At 35.1% G+C, this 17,485-nt stretch overlaps 1 protein-coding gene across 12 annotated transcripts in view; it reads left to right on the forward strand.

The window, feature by feature from the left end:
* Positions 1-17,485, forward strand: part of CDH8 (cadherin 8) — a 360,695-nt gene that overhangs the window by 274,572 nt on the left and 68,638 nt on the right. For all 12 annotated transcript variants that reach the window (XM_083794664.1, XM_083794666.1, XM_083794667.1 and 9 more), the window contains 2 exons: positions 5,262-5,381; positions 16,602-16,769. In XM_083794664.1, the coding sequence (XP_083650790.1) occupies positions 5,262-5,381; positions 16,602-16,769 (288 nt within the window). The remainder of the gene's footprint in view (positions 1-5,261; positions 5,382-16,601; positions 16,770-17,485) is intronic.

Raw genomic sequence — 17,485 nt, forward strand, 5'->3', positions numbered from 1 at the left:
AACTCTTCAGTGAGGAGGATTCTGTTATTTCCCTTGGGGAGCTATTCCTCCTTGTACAATTTCTCATTGTAAGGAAGCTTCTGTTGTTGTTTTCCTCTTTGCAGAAGATTAAGTGAATTCTTGTATCTATCTATGTATTTATATGGTTCTCATCACACACATATCAGTATTACACCTGTAAACTACACAAATTTTCCTTCTTATTTCTCCCTCTAGGAGTGGATGTGTACAGGATTCTACTGTAGATAGAACAGAACAGATCCTTGCTTCCTTTCTCTCAAGCATGTCAAGCTTACGTTGCCCGTTTTTTGTTAGTGGACCATTCTGGCCCATAACTCTACTCGTTACCAATGCTCAGGGTGCCTCTTCCTCCTCCATTAAGTTTCCATCACTGCAAGGTGTCCACTGGACACTTGAAAAGCAAACACCTTTCTATTTTTCACATACTTTCTTTTAAGTGTGGGAAGATCTCCTGAAAAACCCACATAAGACCTCTGTCATTTGTTCTCAGAGCAATCCTTAAAACTCTTCCGTGATGCCCATGTCCTGTAGGCACCGTGGGTAAGCTGAGAGCAGGCAGGTCAGGCAGCAGCACCACTGTGTGCTGATGACATTGCTTCCCGGCATGATTTCCAGCCTCTTGCCATCTCCTCGTCTCTCTTCAGTTGTCCCTGTTTGTCTTTCCTGGTACTTGGCTCACAGAATCTTTGGGGAGAGTACTTGCATTGTGAGATCTGATCCATGTATTGGGCCTTTAGGGCTTTGAAATTAAATAGCTGCTAATAATAATATAAGCACATTGAAGGACTGATACAGGAGGAAGGAGTGAAATAACATATGATCTTCAAAAGAGCCCTAAAACACTCATACGACATACCCACATATACGTATGTTTACATAGTCTGTGCTTCAAATATATAACTGCATACACGTCAAGCTATTGAATTTAAAATACTGGTCATAATATTACGTGTGTGTGTATTTTGCATATGTTAACAAGTTCTGAAGTGCATTACACAGGTTTCTATTCCATATACGTTTTGCTTATTTGGCTACTGAAATTTCTAATTCATAGATTTTGTGTTTAAGAAATGTCCTCATGCAGAATATAGGATGATGAAGCTTAAAACTATGTTTTAGTATTTAAAAAAATCAGCCACAGTGAAAAACAAATAAGAATAACTTTCTCCAGCTTTGAGGCAGTAATAATGAGGCAGTAATAATTTACATGTCAAGAAGTTATACAGGTTTTTATGAGATTATTGCAGTTTTATTCAATAAAAAATAGTTACCATGACAACAACTGTCATGCTACCTGTGAGATTATAGCAAAGAAGGACAGTGAAGAAAAGGCTTCATTTTGGAAAGAATGCTTATCTGACCTGCTGAATACAAACAATGCTTTGCTTTGACCACTTCTGACTGCATGGTTGCTATCAGCCAAACTCAAAATCTAGCTAGAGATTTTGAAGCACAGTGATCCTCTTAGAAAAACAAAACAGTTGGTAAATAATGGTAGGTCTTTTTCATGCAAATGTACTCTTAATGCCCTGTCAGATTTGTAATCAGATTTCCTAAATGAAACGGAGATTTCAGCCTGTCAAAATTTGGGAAGGAAAGAAAGAGTGAAGGAGACTAAAATGGACCACAGAAAAGCAAAGAAAACAGAAGTCCTGGGGAAAATGAGAAAACATAGTCCCACAAACTTGCATCATGGTCACATTTTTTATTTTTACCAGCTATTGCAATCTTTCAACAAAATGGTTGCTTCATTGAATATGGATTCATGTAAATTTTTGTCACTGACTATGTGTTACATCCTCTAAACATACAAGTTTGATTTCTTTTCAGTACACACATTTCACTGCCATACCAAAAAATCTTTGCTTTCCTACTCCCTGTGGCAGCATATGCATTTTTCTTTCTGACTAATGTGCAGAATCTGTACCCTGACTTGCACATAAAAACACAGCCAAAACAACAGAAGAGCACTAGCTGAGCACACACATCTTATTTTTATGAAGGCTTTTAATCTTAGTTTGCCAGCAAACACAGGCTTTCTTACCTAACCATATTAAAATACCTTTTTGTTAATTGTGGCTCTGATTGCTAGCCTGTTGCAAAGAGAAACTATGAAATCTGACACTAACAGAGTAAAACAATCAGCAATGGTTAATGGCTAAATCGCATTAGAAATATTCATTAATTAAAATCTGTTGAATCTCTTTGCAGTCCATATTTAATCACAGGGTCATTAGCATTGCAAAAGTGTACCTCAGAAGAAAATGCAGAAAGTTTTTAACTGAACATCTTAAAATTTGCCTCATCTGTCTAAAAAATGGGTTTGTTTTACATAAGGCAATATTAAGTGCAAAAAGAGAAAAAAAAAAAAAGAAACAGTGATTATTTTGTTGGACCAGATTATATAAGACTGGCATATTATTGTAATTAGGGCAACAGTGACTTGGACTATAATAGTGGCTTTCTTGTAAAAATGGCACCATTTCAAATTTATAGTCTCTAGCTAAATGAGTTTGTTGTAGCATCGATGAAGAAACAAACACAAGCCAAATGCAGTCAAAATTAAACAGAAACAGAAACCTTAGCTGTTTATTTGTGGGGTTGAACCCAGAACATTATCTTTCAAAGAGCATTTACTACATAAATGCTCTTTCCTGGATTGTTACTGCTTTTTGAATGCTAAATATTTATCTTTAAAACTTTAAGCATATTATGCATGTAAAAAATATACATGTGGTTTATAACTACAGTGTCTGTAGTGCAGTAAAATCCTACTTAAATATTGATAATCCAAAGCTCTAGTCGAAAGCTTGGAGAGTTCTGCCGCATTATGGAGGTTGCCTAAGTAATAGCTGTGGTGGCTGTGAGTTTCTTTTTTCTGCATTACTTTGCACCCTCAGGATTTTATCAGTTCTCCAGATCTTTTGTTCATGCTTAGCTGAAATGAGTCCTGTCCCTCAGGGGAGTGGCACAGGTTACTATTTCTTCTGGACCCTCAGCATCTTGCAGTGGAACCAGAGCAGCACTGAGGCAGCAACATCCTCTGCAGCTGCAGATGGGACTAAGTTTGCTCCTTTATATATTTATTATTGCCAGTGTGAACATATTGATGTGGCGTGTTTCACACCTGCAGAAGACTTGAGTTATAGCATAAAACAAAAAAATGAAATTAAAGGTGATAAAATTTAAGCTATGTAAAAGCTTAACTATCTAATTTCAGTAGTGGAAGTAATTTCTTTAATTTCTGCTTCATGATTGCTTACATCTTTTATAAACAATTTTCATCAATAAGATTGTTGGGAGCAAATTAGTGAATTTCAGAGACCTCAGAACTGTCTATGATGGTTGGAAATGAAGTGCAGAGGGTGAGACTAGCAGTATAAGAAATTGATTCTAGGAGATGGGAGAGCTCCTATTTTATTTTTCCCTTCCCTTCATTAGTTTTATTAGACGAGATTATAGTCACACTTCAGGTGACCTGGAAAACAGAAAGAAGGTCGTGCTATTTTTTGCCTCCTTTTGTGTATATAAACAGTGAATGGCAATACTGACTGTTATGTGTGTGTTTTTATGTATGTATAAATTTCAGATAAGCTTGGTGCCGCAGTAAGTGATTAAATTATTTTCTATCACAAGAAAAAAGTCTTGAGAGCAGAGCATCAGGATTGGAAGCAATGCTAGACACTGATTGCCTGTTTTATTAAGGCGTATTCAACTTTAATGTCTAATGAACACTTGGGATAAAGGATGTGTTTATCAAAGAATCAGCATACCCATTTAAATTTTGAAATCTTGAAATAAATATCTCTAAAAGTCTTCAGGAATTCTCTAGTGAAATAAAAAAAGAATAGATGTTATACATCAAATCTTTCTAAACAAGCAATGTAATTATTTCTGAAGTCCTTTGAAATGAGAGCCAGCTAGGCAAATCAAACACAATCTCAAAGAAGTCAACAGTTTCGCTTCTTTATTTTCCTTTGTGTATAGAGAAGATCATGGAAACAAAACAGAGCAGCTACTAGATAAAACACACTAACAAAAATGTTCACTGTTCTGTGAATGAGCCTTATCTTATTCCAGCCTTGTCCCATTGTATGATGTTCTGCATGAACATCTTCTGCCTTGGTAGGTTACAAAACAAAAATTTCATAATAGCTGCCACTCCCACAGAAACCTAGTACATCACCTGCTGTTTCAGCTTGGATCCAGTTGAAGAGAGCACTGACTTCTACATTCGTATTCAGTATCACATATGGGATGGCATCTAATTTATTGTTCCTTTCTTCAAGTGAGGTGTAACTTGGATTCAGCAGCACAAAGTGTGAGAAGGAAGAGGAGGCTAATTTTATTGGCACATGTAGAAAGGGGGAGTATTTTGGTGGGTGCTATAATTCTTTTCCTTTTGAACATGAGAAACATAATTCAGCCCTTAACCTCTCTCCTACTCTCACCCTCTTTAGGTATTTTCTTTATTGCTAGCCTAATTAATGTCATCGTTATATTTTTTAAGTCATCCAAAAAAAAAAAAAAAAAGGTCTCTGCAGAAAGTTTAACAGAACCTACTGAATTTCATTTGATTTTGCTAATTGCATAGTGCTATGTTGCCTAACAATGAAGAAGGCAATTTCTTTAAAATTTTCTACCATTTTTTTTGGACAGAGTATAGATTATAACTCTGACTAGGCAATGGACCCCTCATTGGCAGGTACTGATTTCAGAGACAATAGAAGCTGTCCTGACACTGTCACTGTGGCCACATCAAACCATTGTTATGGCTGCAAGCCAAGAGAAGAAAAAAGAATCCTTTTTGTTATTGCTTTTCCACGCAGTCACTTGTAACTTGACAAGGTTCTTTCAAATGTGATTCTGCAAATCTTAAATGCAACATATTATATTGTATCATTAACCTTGTATTTCATATCCCTTTGATATGATTCCTTTGCAAATGCTCCAAGTCTACAGTAAATGATACAGGTTCTAAAAAGGTTTTTCCTTTACCCACAAATTCTGTCTGCTGGCATATAACATCGTGAAGGAAAATGTTTTGTTTGTGTTCCACAAATACTGTTGTAGGTTACTATTGTGTATTTTATTTGTTATTGTTATTTTCTTTATTTGTTATTATACCTCACAAATTTCTTCAGAGTTTCAAGTAAATGATTTTTTGTTCCTAATTATTTTTGAGTAAGTTATGCAAATTTATAGGAAGACTGTTAATGTTATATATTCTTTCTATTTAGGCACCTTTGTTACTAAAGTAACAGCTACAGATGCAGATGATCCAGTTTATGGAAATAGTGCCAAGCTGGTTTATAGCATTCTGGAAGGACAGCCTTACTTTTCTATTGAACCACATACAGGTAGGTAACTGAATATGAATCCCTGGGTTATATTTACACTGTGCCTCTTAAATGTTTCATATAATAAGCAGGGAACATAAGGAGGTGTCTGTCAGCATTACTGAGTTGTAACACATCTCACATGTATCCCATCAGAGTCTGAACATGTGAAAAGACAAAGAAAAATCTGTATTAAAGGTAACGCAAGTAATGGTAACACTAATATTACAGAAGTTACTGAAGCAAAACTGAAGGCAGTGGAAGTGTTGTGTGACTTATAACTGGTTAGGGACTGGAAGACTTAGCCTGAGGAATTTAATGAACATAATGTAATTTTCAATATGAGACTATAGTATTTCCAGTTAAAGAAGGTACAGTTTAGCTTGGGAATTTCAGTGAGTATATTGTGTGTTTTCATTTAAAAAAATGATTTTTTTTTCCTGACTGGATGAATCAAGGAAAGAAAGAACATGATACTGAGTTTTGGTATGAACTTTTATTAGTGTGCATTTAGGATGACTTTATTTCTCTGTGGTTTTAAGATCTTGAGCGAGTCATCTGAAAGAAGTGCCAATAAATGCATTTCCTCCTGTTTGCTATACGTATGTCAGACTTAGAGAAAACACATTTATTTGTCTCTGAGAAGTGTTTTTCTAAAGTGATTTGGGATTATTTCTTATGTTCTTTCACCTGTTACTTGATGTAGATTTTAATCACTGTAAGTCAAGCAGCTGTGATCTCATAAGGAGAAGAAAACTATAACTAATTTCATAACATACAAAAAAATCACCTGAATTTATGCAGCCATAAAGGAGTAAATTCCTGTTCTCGTGCTGATTAACAAGATTATGAAGTAAGTGCTAGGAGAATTATTAAAGGATGTTTTTGGTAGATCAAATGTGCAAAGCTTTCTGAACAACAGAAAACTGTTAGACTCTTTAAAGTCTGGAAGCTTGTTAATTCTTTTTAGTGAGATTGCATGGGAAAAATAATTCTCTTTTCCCAGAAATGCCCTGGCTTGCAGGGACTTGACATAAATAGTGTAGATCAATAAATGGGATTCATCTATTACATTATTTTCTTCTGGTTGAAGGAAAACTGTCCTGAGAATAAAAACAATCTCTGGAATGTAATTCAGTACTTGATTTTATGGTGAATGTAAAATACAGTCCTACAAAGAATAACTTTTTTGGTACAGTGAAAAAAACCCGCTTATTTCAAAAATAAGTATGCCAAGGGGGTGTTATCAGTGAAGCCCCTTAGTTTATGCTGACGATTTGTCAAAAGTCACATGGAAATAAAACTCTGAACAGAACTCTGACCATCAGATATAAAAATACATGATTTTGTTTTCTGTTGTATTACACATTATTTTGTGCAGGAACGATTTGTTGTAGCTGTCTGAGTTAGAGGAGGATTAGCTATAGGCTCTTTCTCAGTTTCTGCAAGGGAAGGTTAATGAAGTACTGATAGTGCTCACCTGTTCCCATCAGCTGAGATGGAGTATATTCTCCAGCTACACAGAAGATTTTCCAGTTCTTTCACATGAAATAGCCTGAAAGAAATTATTCCAGACCTAAAAAATTGTTTAATTTGACTCAGGTTTATTGTTTGTATTGCATTCAAATGTTATGCTTAATCCAATGAAATAACCATTCACCACCTAGGAAAGTGATTTCCATTATCATGAAAGCCAGAGAAAACTCCAAAGCTTTTTGGTGAACCTGAAAATCATGATTTTTCTCCTGTTTCACTTGCATTAAATTCCCCCTCCTACCTTCATTTCCAGTTATAAATATTACTTTCAGTAGCAGTTCAGTTACCATGAAAATGACGTTAGTTTCTAAAGAGAATTTAATCGTAAAGAATTCAACTGTGGCTTTGCCACAGTCCCTGGGTAAGTGGCTTCATATTATGGAGCTGCTTCTGAATGAATGAATGGTTTCTGATTCCCTATTTTTCTAGATCTATGTAGGGCATCGATTACGTTCTTCTCTAAATCATTACAACTGAACGAGTTTATGTACTGAGGCCATCCTTTCTGTCTTTGCCATCTATATGTAATGGTCTTCATCTGCAGTATAACTACAGTGCTACTCCTACAGCTAGCCAAAGGATAGTTAGTTAAATCTGGAGAGTATGTGGCTGTCTCTATGGTATTCAAAGGGTTTATACATTGTTTGTAGTGCTTAATGTTTTAAAATGTGCAAAATTTGTGATGTCTTCATTCACTTAGAGAAAAAGGAATCTACTAGCAATATTAAGTGTCAAAATATAGAGAGCCCTCCAGCTGTCTATGTATGTTATCTAGAATATATAAGCAACAAACATACATAAAAATCTAGTCATTAAGCAAACCAGATGCAGGTATTCCTGTAGACACTGCAGCCATATACTGTGCATGGTGAAAAAGACACCTCTAAAAGGCAGCAGTCTTTTGTGGTTCTTCTTCTGAGGAGAAGTATTGATTTCAGAAAAACATAAGTACGCAGCACATTTCTTGGTAATACAAAAATTTCAGAGCAAGGGTATGATAATGTTTATTACATAGCAGAGAGAGTTTTATGGTTTGTTACAAGCAGTCACAAAATGACGATAGTATTATGCTAGGATAGCTACAATTTTGCAGTAGCTTGTGGCACTGAATATTTCACCTTTTAGAGGTAGCGGTGCATAAAAAATGCACGCTAGTTTAGCCTCTCTGTAATTTGGACAGTATTGCTGTTACCATAGGCATATAGAGTAGAAGGTGCATTTTAACAAAAAAAGAAAATTTCCAAAGCAAACAGAAAGTACTTAAATGTTTGATTGTTTCTTTACATTTATCCAGTGTATTTTTTCTTGTAGAAGCTTATCCAGGAATACCCATTACACATCTGTTTGTAGTACACAGGAACCCAGTTAAAATTTCCATGGGGGAGGATTTTTGGTACTATGGTGAAAGTGTAGAAATTGGAGCAGAAGAATTAGGTAGATTAGTATCTTGTCCAAAACAAAACAAACCTGAAGGTGACCCTCCAAGCATGTTAGCTGTTTTTTTTGTTTGTTTGTTTTGTTTTTGTTTGTTTGTTTTTGTTTTTGTATGCTTGTCTCTAGTTACATTTTCACTGGGCTTACTTTTTATTAGCAGCTTTGGTAAGTGGAAAATATTTCCAATATATTTGAAACAAAATTGATTCTGATCACAGATACTGTGTCTAGAATTGTGTCTTCCCCAGAGTGGAATCATTATGTTAAGAAACAGACTATGTTAACATGATCTACTGAAGAATGTAAATATTTTCCTTCATTCAGGGGAGTGTTTCAAGTGTTGAAGCATAGCTACTTAGAGCTTATCAATTATTTTTCTAGGTGACTGGCCTTTTATTAGATTTGTGTAGTAGAAATCAAGACTATATTTAGATCTTGTGCAGCTACCAAATTTCCTACCAAAGCAGCCAGAGATGCTGCCTATAATTTTGTTCATTTGCTGACTCAGAGTAAAGATTGTCTTATGTCACTGCTTTGTTTCAATGGTACAGTGAGAACTCACTGTCAGGAATAATCCGAATCGTGCCTTCCGTAGTACTCTGAGCATCATCAAAACAAGGGAACAGAGGTGTAAGATGCCTGTGGTGTCCTTCGTGCCTGTGGTAGAAAGGGCTGTTACACTTGAGGCCAAATCCAAGGAAGCAGTTTCTTACTCTTCTGCTTTTTATTTCTTACTAACTTGATGTTAACTAGGTGTAATCATTACTGGAATTACACTCTTGGTTGAAACTGACATTACTCTCGACCTCCTTATTGAAACAATTCTATAATACTGGGTGCACAGGAAAAAGTTCTGCTAAGTGACCCATAAAACAATAGTTTTCCATTACCTTAGATGAAAAATACATATACTACTGCAGTTCTAGTTTGCAAATTCTTCAATATGAGTTATAGACACATGAAAGAAGGTAATTCAGAAGTTATTTTTCATTCAGTCCTCTGAATACGGCTTAGGATAAATGCTTTTTTGATGGCATGCTCTGTTCTGAATATTTTTTCCCTTTTCATAGGTGAATTTTAATATGACCATAGGTTCATTGGATAGACAGCAACATAAATAATACATTACAAAGATAACAGAATCAGATTTTCTGTGAAAGGCTAAACTTACTGTGTGATGGCATCAGATTAGTAACAGAACTCGCAATGTTCAGTATAGTCCATAACTCATTATATTTGAGTAACTGATGTCAGATTTGCTAAAACTGACATCATAATTTGTGTCATTTATAGCATTATACAAGTTGTATATATTGTCCTGTAATCCAAATACTGACAGTCAAAATGGTGAGGGAGGGGCTTCCTTAAGACTGCTAGAAGCAGCTAAAGTACACTTCTCACTTCTAAGCTTTTTTGAAGATATTAAATCATGACTGTCAGCTTTAAAATAAGATTATCATAATGGGATATAACATGAAGTGACACGGTGTTCTACAATATAGGAATGGCAAAGAAAATACATTTTCAGCTGCGTCTCATTTATTTACATTTCACATGAACTTACTTAAGTACTGTCACTCCTACACACACCTGAAATATATGAACAAGGCGAATTATACCAAATGCCCTACTGCACTGGAAAATGCATTGCATTACTCAAGCATAAACCCTTGCAATATATGAAAAAGAACAGCTTTTAAATGCTGCCATGTTGGTTATGGTCACTTTGTACAATGGCCAAATTTCAAGTCAGTAAAGCTGAGATGAAAATAGAAGAATAAGGAGGCCTAGAAAACTAAAGTCTCTCCTAACAGCCTGTGGATATTTCTTCGGAGAGTGAATATTTGATTCATTTTCAATGCCTACGTTTAACTTCCGGGTGAAAGTCCACATGCTGTAACCAACAGAGCTTTTAATGATTCAGTATGTGGCACTCTCTGGAACATAGTGTTGAACCTGAGACACTGTGTGGCTCTGAAATTCAGAACATGAAAGAGTAGACCTGAGAGGAGTGAGAATGGCATTCAGCTGAAGTCAGGTCTGAATCTTCTATTTTTATTTACAGTCTTTATTGCCTTCCTCCCTCTAGACCTTAAAATACAGAATAAAAATCAGTAAGGTAATGAGGGTAAGTGACAGCAACTATTGAGTTACAAACATTTTTGTGATGATATACACTCACTCTTCTACCAAGTTGTTAAAGTCCAGTTTATTAGTAATGCTGGGCAACAATAATAGCACAAACTGCCCCCAGAATACTGTATGTAGTACTGGTGAGACACATCGTCATAAAAAAAGACTACTGAGACACTAAAGAAAGTTCAAAGCAGTGTAACTAAGGTGAGAGAGACTGAAGAATATGACTTAGAATGAAAGATTGATTGAACTTAATTTGTATAAACTGGATAAGAGGTGATTAAAGGAGGATATGAAATCACTGTACAAATATTTGAAAGGTGTTAATAAGAGGGAGGCACAGGGACTGTTTCTGTAATTACTCATGATAAAATGACAAGGTAGCATTTTCAAATGAGAGAGAGATGGCAAAACAGTTTTGATACAGGAAATAACTTTCAACTGCAAGGGAAAGTAATGAGCTTCTAAGAACAGAACTAACTCATGTTCAACAGACCCTTTCTAAATAGTTCAGTTTCTGAATAGTTTAGATTTAAACCCTGGTGGGATTGGCGTAGAGAAGGAACCTGTTCAACATTAGTCACAGCCTGGATTGAACTACAGCTTTCTAACTCATTTTATTAACCAGTGCTGCTGTGATATTCCTGCTAATTACTACAGATTCAGTTACAGTTAACTTATCTTTGAAACTGAAATAATTGTAAGAGGCATGAACCGGGATAGATAGATGTTGTTCTGTTGTTCTGTCTTAGCAAATAAGGTGTATGAACTCATTTCCCAGGCAAGAAGGCAGGTGTGTGCAGTAGCAGACAGAAATTAGGTTTGTAGCCCTGATAGCAGTATCATTCCTAGCGTAGCAGAATCAGCTCCAGCACATACTGAATTTCTGGAGTTTGTGCTCAGTCACTAGCACTTGGTTACAGCACCTTCAGCTCGGTCTGTACAGTCCCTGATGTGCTTAGGTGCAATGCTGAAAATAGAGTATATTTTCAAACTAGTATGAACCTTTTTTTTTGCCGTTGTGTACTAAGTATACTGTACAACCTTAGGGGTTGTGGTAAGGTGTTTGTACAGAGAATCATTGGTGATTCTGAGTTGTCTTGGTGACAGCCCATTAGGAGAGAGTGTTGTACTGACAAACCACTAGTGCAGCAGACCCGAGGGTCAGTTCTTGCTGTTTGCTTAGAAGTATAAAGTCCAACCATTATGGATAAGGTATGTAGGGTTGGGTCCTGCAGCAGTGGCAAAAGCTGCGTTTTCTGATTAATAAAGAAAGTATAAAATCATTGTGGAGGGGTTTGAAAGCAGTTATGACAATCTGTAGTTGGTAAAGAAGATTCACTTAAGATCAAGACAGACTGGCATTTGAAAAAAAAGTGATTTCTGTTTCTAGAGTTTATCTAGTAATAGTAGTATTAACAGAAAAGCTGATACCACATTTATTTCTTGCATTTCAGAGCAATACCTCCATCATTTTAGAAAGCTAGTGAGATAGAGCAACAACTTTTCTCATGCTGAGTAGAAGAACTGGGGATACATATCTAAATAAGGTTGTGCTTCCAGAGACTGAATTAGAAGAGAGGAATTTGAGCTACACAGCTAGATTTGGAAAATATCTGAAAAAGAGTCCAAAGCTACTTTTTCTGAAGTGTTTAGTAGAATTATAAGTATTGTAGGATCATGACAAAAAAATCATAAGGAAACAGGTTCATAAATGCAGTGCAAAATGTTTGTTTACTGCAGTCATTCTCAGCTGGTGAGAGGGTGACCCTTTCACATTCCAGTGAAAACTTGTTCCCAGAGAAAAAGGAATGGCTGGTAAGTCTTTAGTATGAGATGAAAGCATTTTTTTCCTTACTGTAAAACCCAGATACAAGTTCATCTGAATTGAAATGGTAGTATTATAATAGGTGTTATCTGATCATGATATTCTTCAAGAAAAATATATCTAGTGAAAGACAGGTAATGTTCATTTATGCACAAAGGCAAGCTTGCAAGGTCTACTTCAAAATGAAAGCAAGAACTGAAAAACCATGTAAATGGAAGTAAATGGGCTGAAAAAGTAGATATAATAGATTGTAGGTTACACAAGAAACTATAGAGATTTAACAGAACAATATTCGACCTTCATCTTTTTGTTTAACAGAGAGGCAGATAGTGCCGTCTTCCCCATACAATTTTAAAAAATAAACATGGTAATAAAATATGCACACTGTTAGCTTCTCTCTTAAAAATAAAAAATGGCATAGAATCACTCCACATGTAATTATATAACACAGCATTCATTTCCTTACCTAGAGATTATTTTTACTGTGGCTAATGGCTTTGATTTGAAATATGTCTACATCTGAATGTAGTTCAGATACTTTTGTAATTGTTAATTTTTCTATAAAGTTAGCCAACGTAGATAGAGACTACAGCTATTTTTCTTGTCTTGCTAGAATAAAAGTCCTAGAGGCATTAAAACTTAGTAAGGAATGGGAATAATTTTTATTAAAAAGATTATGATTTATATGAAGGGTAAATTGAATTTAAAAATAGTGGAACAGTATGTCTGTATGACATCCTCAAAGGACTAGAATTTCTTTAATTTTCACGAAAGTTAGTAGTGATCTATTCATTTTTAAGGAATTATGGTACGGGTTTTCCAGAGGTCTCCAAGTGAACATTTTTTATTGGCTGCTAAAACATCACTGAAGTCACTGTGCTTCATGGGAGTACAAAGAATACATCTCGCAGCTCTCTGAAGAAATTACAAGATTGATTTTGCAGTAGTTTGGGTCCTAAATGGCTGTTATATTTAATAAAAATCTCCACCAAGATTTTAGCGTGGAAGGAAGATCAAAGCAATTACTTAGCTCTTCCAAAATGAAGAAGGGAAAGTTCCAAAGCATGCTAGTTGAAATAGCAGGAAGTCTTCATCAAAACATGTGAGATGAATGAGATTCTTAAGAAAAGCTTTTCAGGTTCAGATTCCAATTTTGCATAGTGCTTGCTTGGGTTTGGTCCATGTTCTCAATTATTACAACGTGTACTGTTACAGTGTTACCATAAAGAGATCCTTAAAAAAAGGAAAGTGAAAAATGGAAAACAGATCCTTATTTTTTATTGCTTCTCTTCTTCCTCTTCATCAGCTATAGCCTTTGTAACATTGCTTCTTTTCCCCTGATCTTTTTCAGTTTGAGATAGTGTATATTCTTCCAAATAGGTTTTTGAAAGTAGTCCACGGGGGTGCATTTTAACCGATTCAAGTTGTGAGGCAGATTGTGTGAATTGCTCACTGTGTGCATTTAGGACCACTGTAAAAGTAAATCCCATTCTGCAGCTGTTTTATTTGCTATTGAGCAGTGTGACACCAATAGCTGTTTAGGAAAAGCAACTCAGCCAAAAAAGAATAAATAAATAAATAAAAGGAACTTCCTTGGGGATGTTCTCATTCTTTGAGGAAATAGGTTACTTCCTGATTTCTTTACGTTGCAGCCCACTTCCTTAGGTTTCCAGCTTTAGTCAGAGGATTTGTAGCCAAATTATGATGCAGGTTTCTTTCCAGTGCTTGAACTACATGTCCATCAAAAGTTTTCACAGGCCTAAGGTCTGGAAAGTATTTTAGAATACACAGAGAAGTTTTAGGCAATATGGAGAGGGACCTCAAGCAGTATGCAGTAAGCAACCCTACCTTCAAAAAAGATGAGATCTACCCCTTCTCATTCTCAACAAATATTTGAATAATAGGTTCCCACAGACTTTTAGTGATGGAAATATTATAAATTCTAGAAGCAGCCTTCTCTAACTGTACTTACTTAACATTCTCTGGTAGAAAGCATTCACCTAATGTTTAACTGAAATCTCTTGTGCTGCAACTGAAACCCATTTTGTCATTTACATCGTAGGTCCATCATTTCTTCTCTTACTCTCGTTGGGAAAGGAGAGTAGCTCCCAGTACGTTTTGCATATTTGGCTGCAGACTCTTTGCTCATAGTTCCCTAACCTACTCGAACCAGATTTTTTCTCAGACTTTCTGCTATTTTACTCATTGCTTTGGACATTCCTCATCAGTTTGAATACAGAAGAGGAATACCCAAAATCAAACACACTGTTCCAGCAGTGTGTGGGGACTGAAGAGATAACTTCACCATTCTTGCATACAATATACTAGCTAAAATATCATCAGAAAATGCTTGAACATTTTTAACAGCAAAATGCTGTTGACTCATATTCAACTCTTTTGACTCCACATTTTTTTATCTCATGAGTCACCTGCTCTATTGTAATTGTGAAGTTAACTGTTTCACCCACACAAAATACTTTTTATTTGCCAAACGGAGTTGCATCCTGCTTTTTTAGACTATCCAATCCGTCAAAATTGTTTTGAACTGTAATTCTGTTCTTCTAGTATTTGCAGTTACTCCCAACTTTGTGTCACCTGAAAGGCTTGATAAGTTTTTCCTGTCTTCCGTCATTCAGAAAATACTGAATGATGCTAGAAGCAGAACAAACCCTATGAACAACTTCATCCATCCATCCACTTTGACAGTAAGCCACTGATAACTTTTCTGAATACAATTTTCCAACAAGCGTCTACCTGCCTTACATTAGTCTTTGGTAATTCTCATCTCTTGCTTTCAAACTACACTCCTGTTTGGCGCATATCATTTTCATCCATCATAACATGCTGAAACTGAGTTTGTTTTTATTCTCAATTTATTTCTGGCTTGAATTGAAGTAGAACGGGTTGAATTAATGTGCTGTATGCCTATTACTATTTGGTGAGCTTATTATTTATTTATTTTTTTTAGAATTTGGTGATCTGAAATTTTCTAAAAGTAGATTGAAAATTTCAGTATTTCTTGTGAGCACAGCTGGAGAACTGGTGAATAAAGAAATAAATAAAACAAATGGTTATCTTTGAAATCCTCTGTGCATAACTCTCTTTGCCTTTTGTCTTGATCACATTAATTTTTTAGGAAAGGATGGAGCCTTTTTGTGTTTGTTAGTTTCTCATAAGAGTTTCTCATAAGAGATACTGAAGCTATTTTTTTTTTAGCTGATTTCAGTCCTCTAGATAGTGAACGCAGAAATACAGGTGGTAACAACCCACATAATTCTGAAATATTCAATATTTAAAAACATTCAGCTCCAGTTATAGTAATTAAAAGAGTACATTTCTTTTTTACATTTTCATTTTGTTTGAAATTGAAACTTGAATTTATCTTTGCCTCTTAGCCTCTAGTAAATGGTTTATGGTTGAGACAGTAGATAGGAATATTGAAATAACAGATTGTGTTAGTGTCATCACCCAGAGATACCCCAAAATTTTATACCTTAAAGGTCAGAAACTGTAATTCTTTTGTAGACACTTATTAAGATATTTTAGTTTTTCTTTTATATTTCAAACTGTAGCCAAGGGATAGAGTGTATCATGCATTAATAGACAAATTAAAATACACGCCTCAGAAAAATAGCACTTTATTGAATTAGTTAACTTTTCTTAGAGTAAAATGCAGAATACTAAATGTGGCTGTTTTTTTTTTTTTTTACAAGTCTAGGCCTGATTTAACTGTGTAAATTACTTTTTTTTTTTTTTAATTTAATTAAAAATAAAATAACAGTGGAAACTGTTTGCCTAAAAATAATAATGGAGAAAAAGTTATGGTAGGCTTAATACAAAAGCTGTTGAAATAATATTTCAGTGACACCTTGATCAGGTCTATGAATGAAAAAATGTAATACTCTACATTAACACGCTTTTTATAAGTCACCTTATTTATAACAATGGAGTTATTTGCAGAATGCATCATTACGATTCCTGATTTTTTATTTCTATGGGAAAACATTTTATTTCTATGGGAGGTAAGAAAGAAACCAAATTCTTTATCAAGAAAAAAGAAATAAGTATCACAGGTAGGAATCATTCTTATTTTTGACTGTGATTTGCTTGCACTTTTGTTTAAATCAAGGTAGGTGACCAATAATATACTGTTTTGAAAATCTTAGTCTATTCTTTTCCTTGGTACTAAGAGGCTGGATCTTTAGCGTTCAGTTTTTATAACAATATTAACCTATATTCATAAAAATACCTGCAAAACTGAATTTGGGTCTGTATCTGACAATCTTCTCCCCCTGCCCTTATTCTAGCTATAATTAAAACAGCTCTTCCCAACATGGACAGAGAAGCCAAAGAAGAATACTTTGTTGTCATCCAAGCAAAGGACATGGGAGGACATATGGGTGGACTCTCTGGAACTACGACAGTGACAATTACACTCACTGATGTTAATGACAATCCTCCCAAGTTTGCACAGAGTAAGTGTCATTATGTGTTTTCATTCTCCTGTGTAAGAAAGTAATATACCTCTTTTTTTTTTTTTTTAATCCAGATTTTTTTTATCATCATATTGCCTGGGTTTGTAATTCAATTTAAAAATCTGTAGCTGCTACTGGAGAAAGATTAATAGTCCTCTGCCTGATTAAGAGCTTTAAGGAAGGAGGGAATTATGCCCATAGCAGTGTACAAAGCCCTCTGTCTTCCTTGTTATCTCTTGTACATCCACACAAAAGGGCTTGGGGAATTTTTTTCATTTTTTTTATTTGGGTGTTTTTTGCTTTCAGTGCAGTTGTTTCTAAGTGGTAGTTTCAGTTGCTTTTGTATGTGTTCCATCTCTTGCAGACAGAGGACACCACCAGTAAAAGACATACGCAACTGATAAAAGAAATAAAGGTTTGACTAATTAGGTAAAAGTGAAGAAAGCAAAGAAAAATAAGTTTATATCTAGATAATTGTTGATCTTTAATTCCAAATCTATATTTACTACTGTAGTTCCAATGGATATCTTGCTGGGCTAGGTTAAAATGATTTGGCATCCTGCTGAGATTCTCTACAAGCTTTGTAGTCTATTTCAAAGATGAAGACAAAAAGAAAAAAGAAACGGGAAGAGCATAATGACTGGATCGATTTTGTTTGGAACAGGTGCAATCTAATACCCTATTAGAAACTTACTTTTTTATCCAGCTTGTTCTGA

The sequence above is a fragment of the Anser anser genome (genome assembly GCF_964211835.1).
Source record: "Anser anser genome assembly, chromosome: 11".
Lineage (NCBI taxonomy): Eukaryota > Metazoa > Chordata > Aves > Anseriformes > Anatidae > Anser > Anser anser.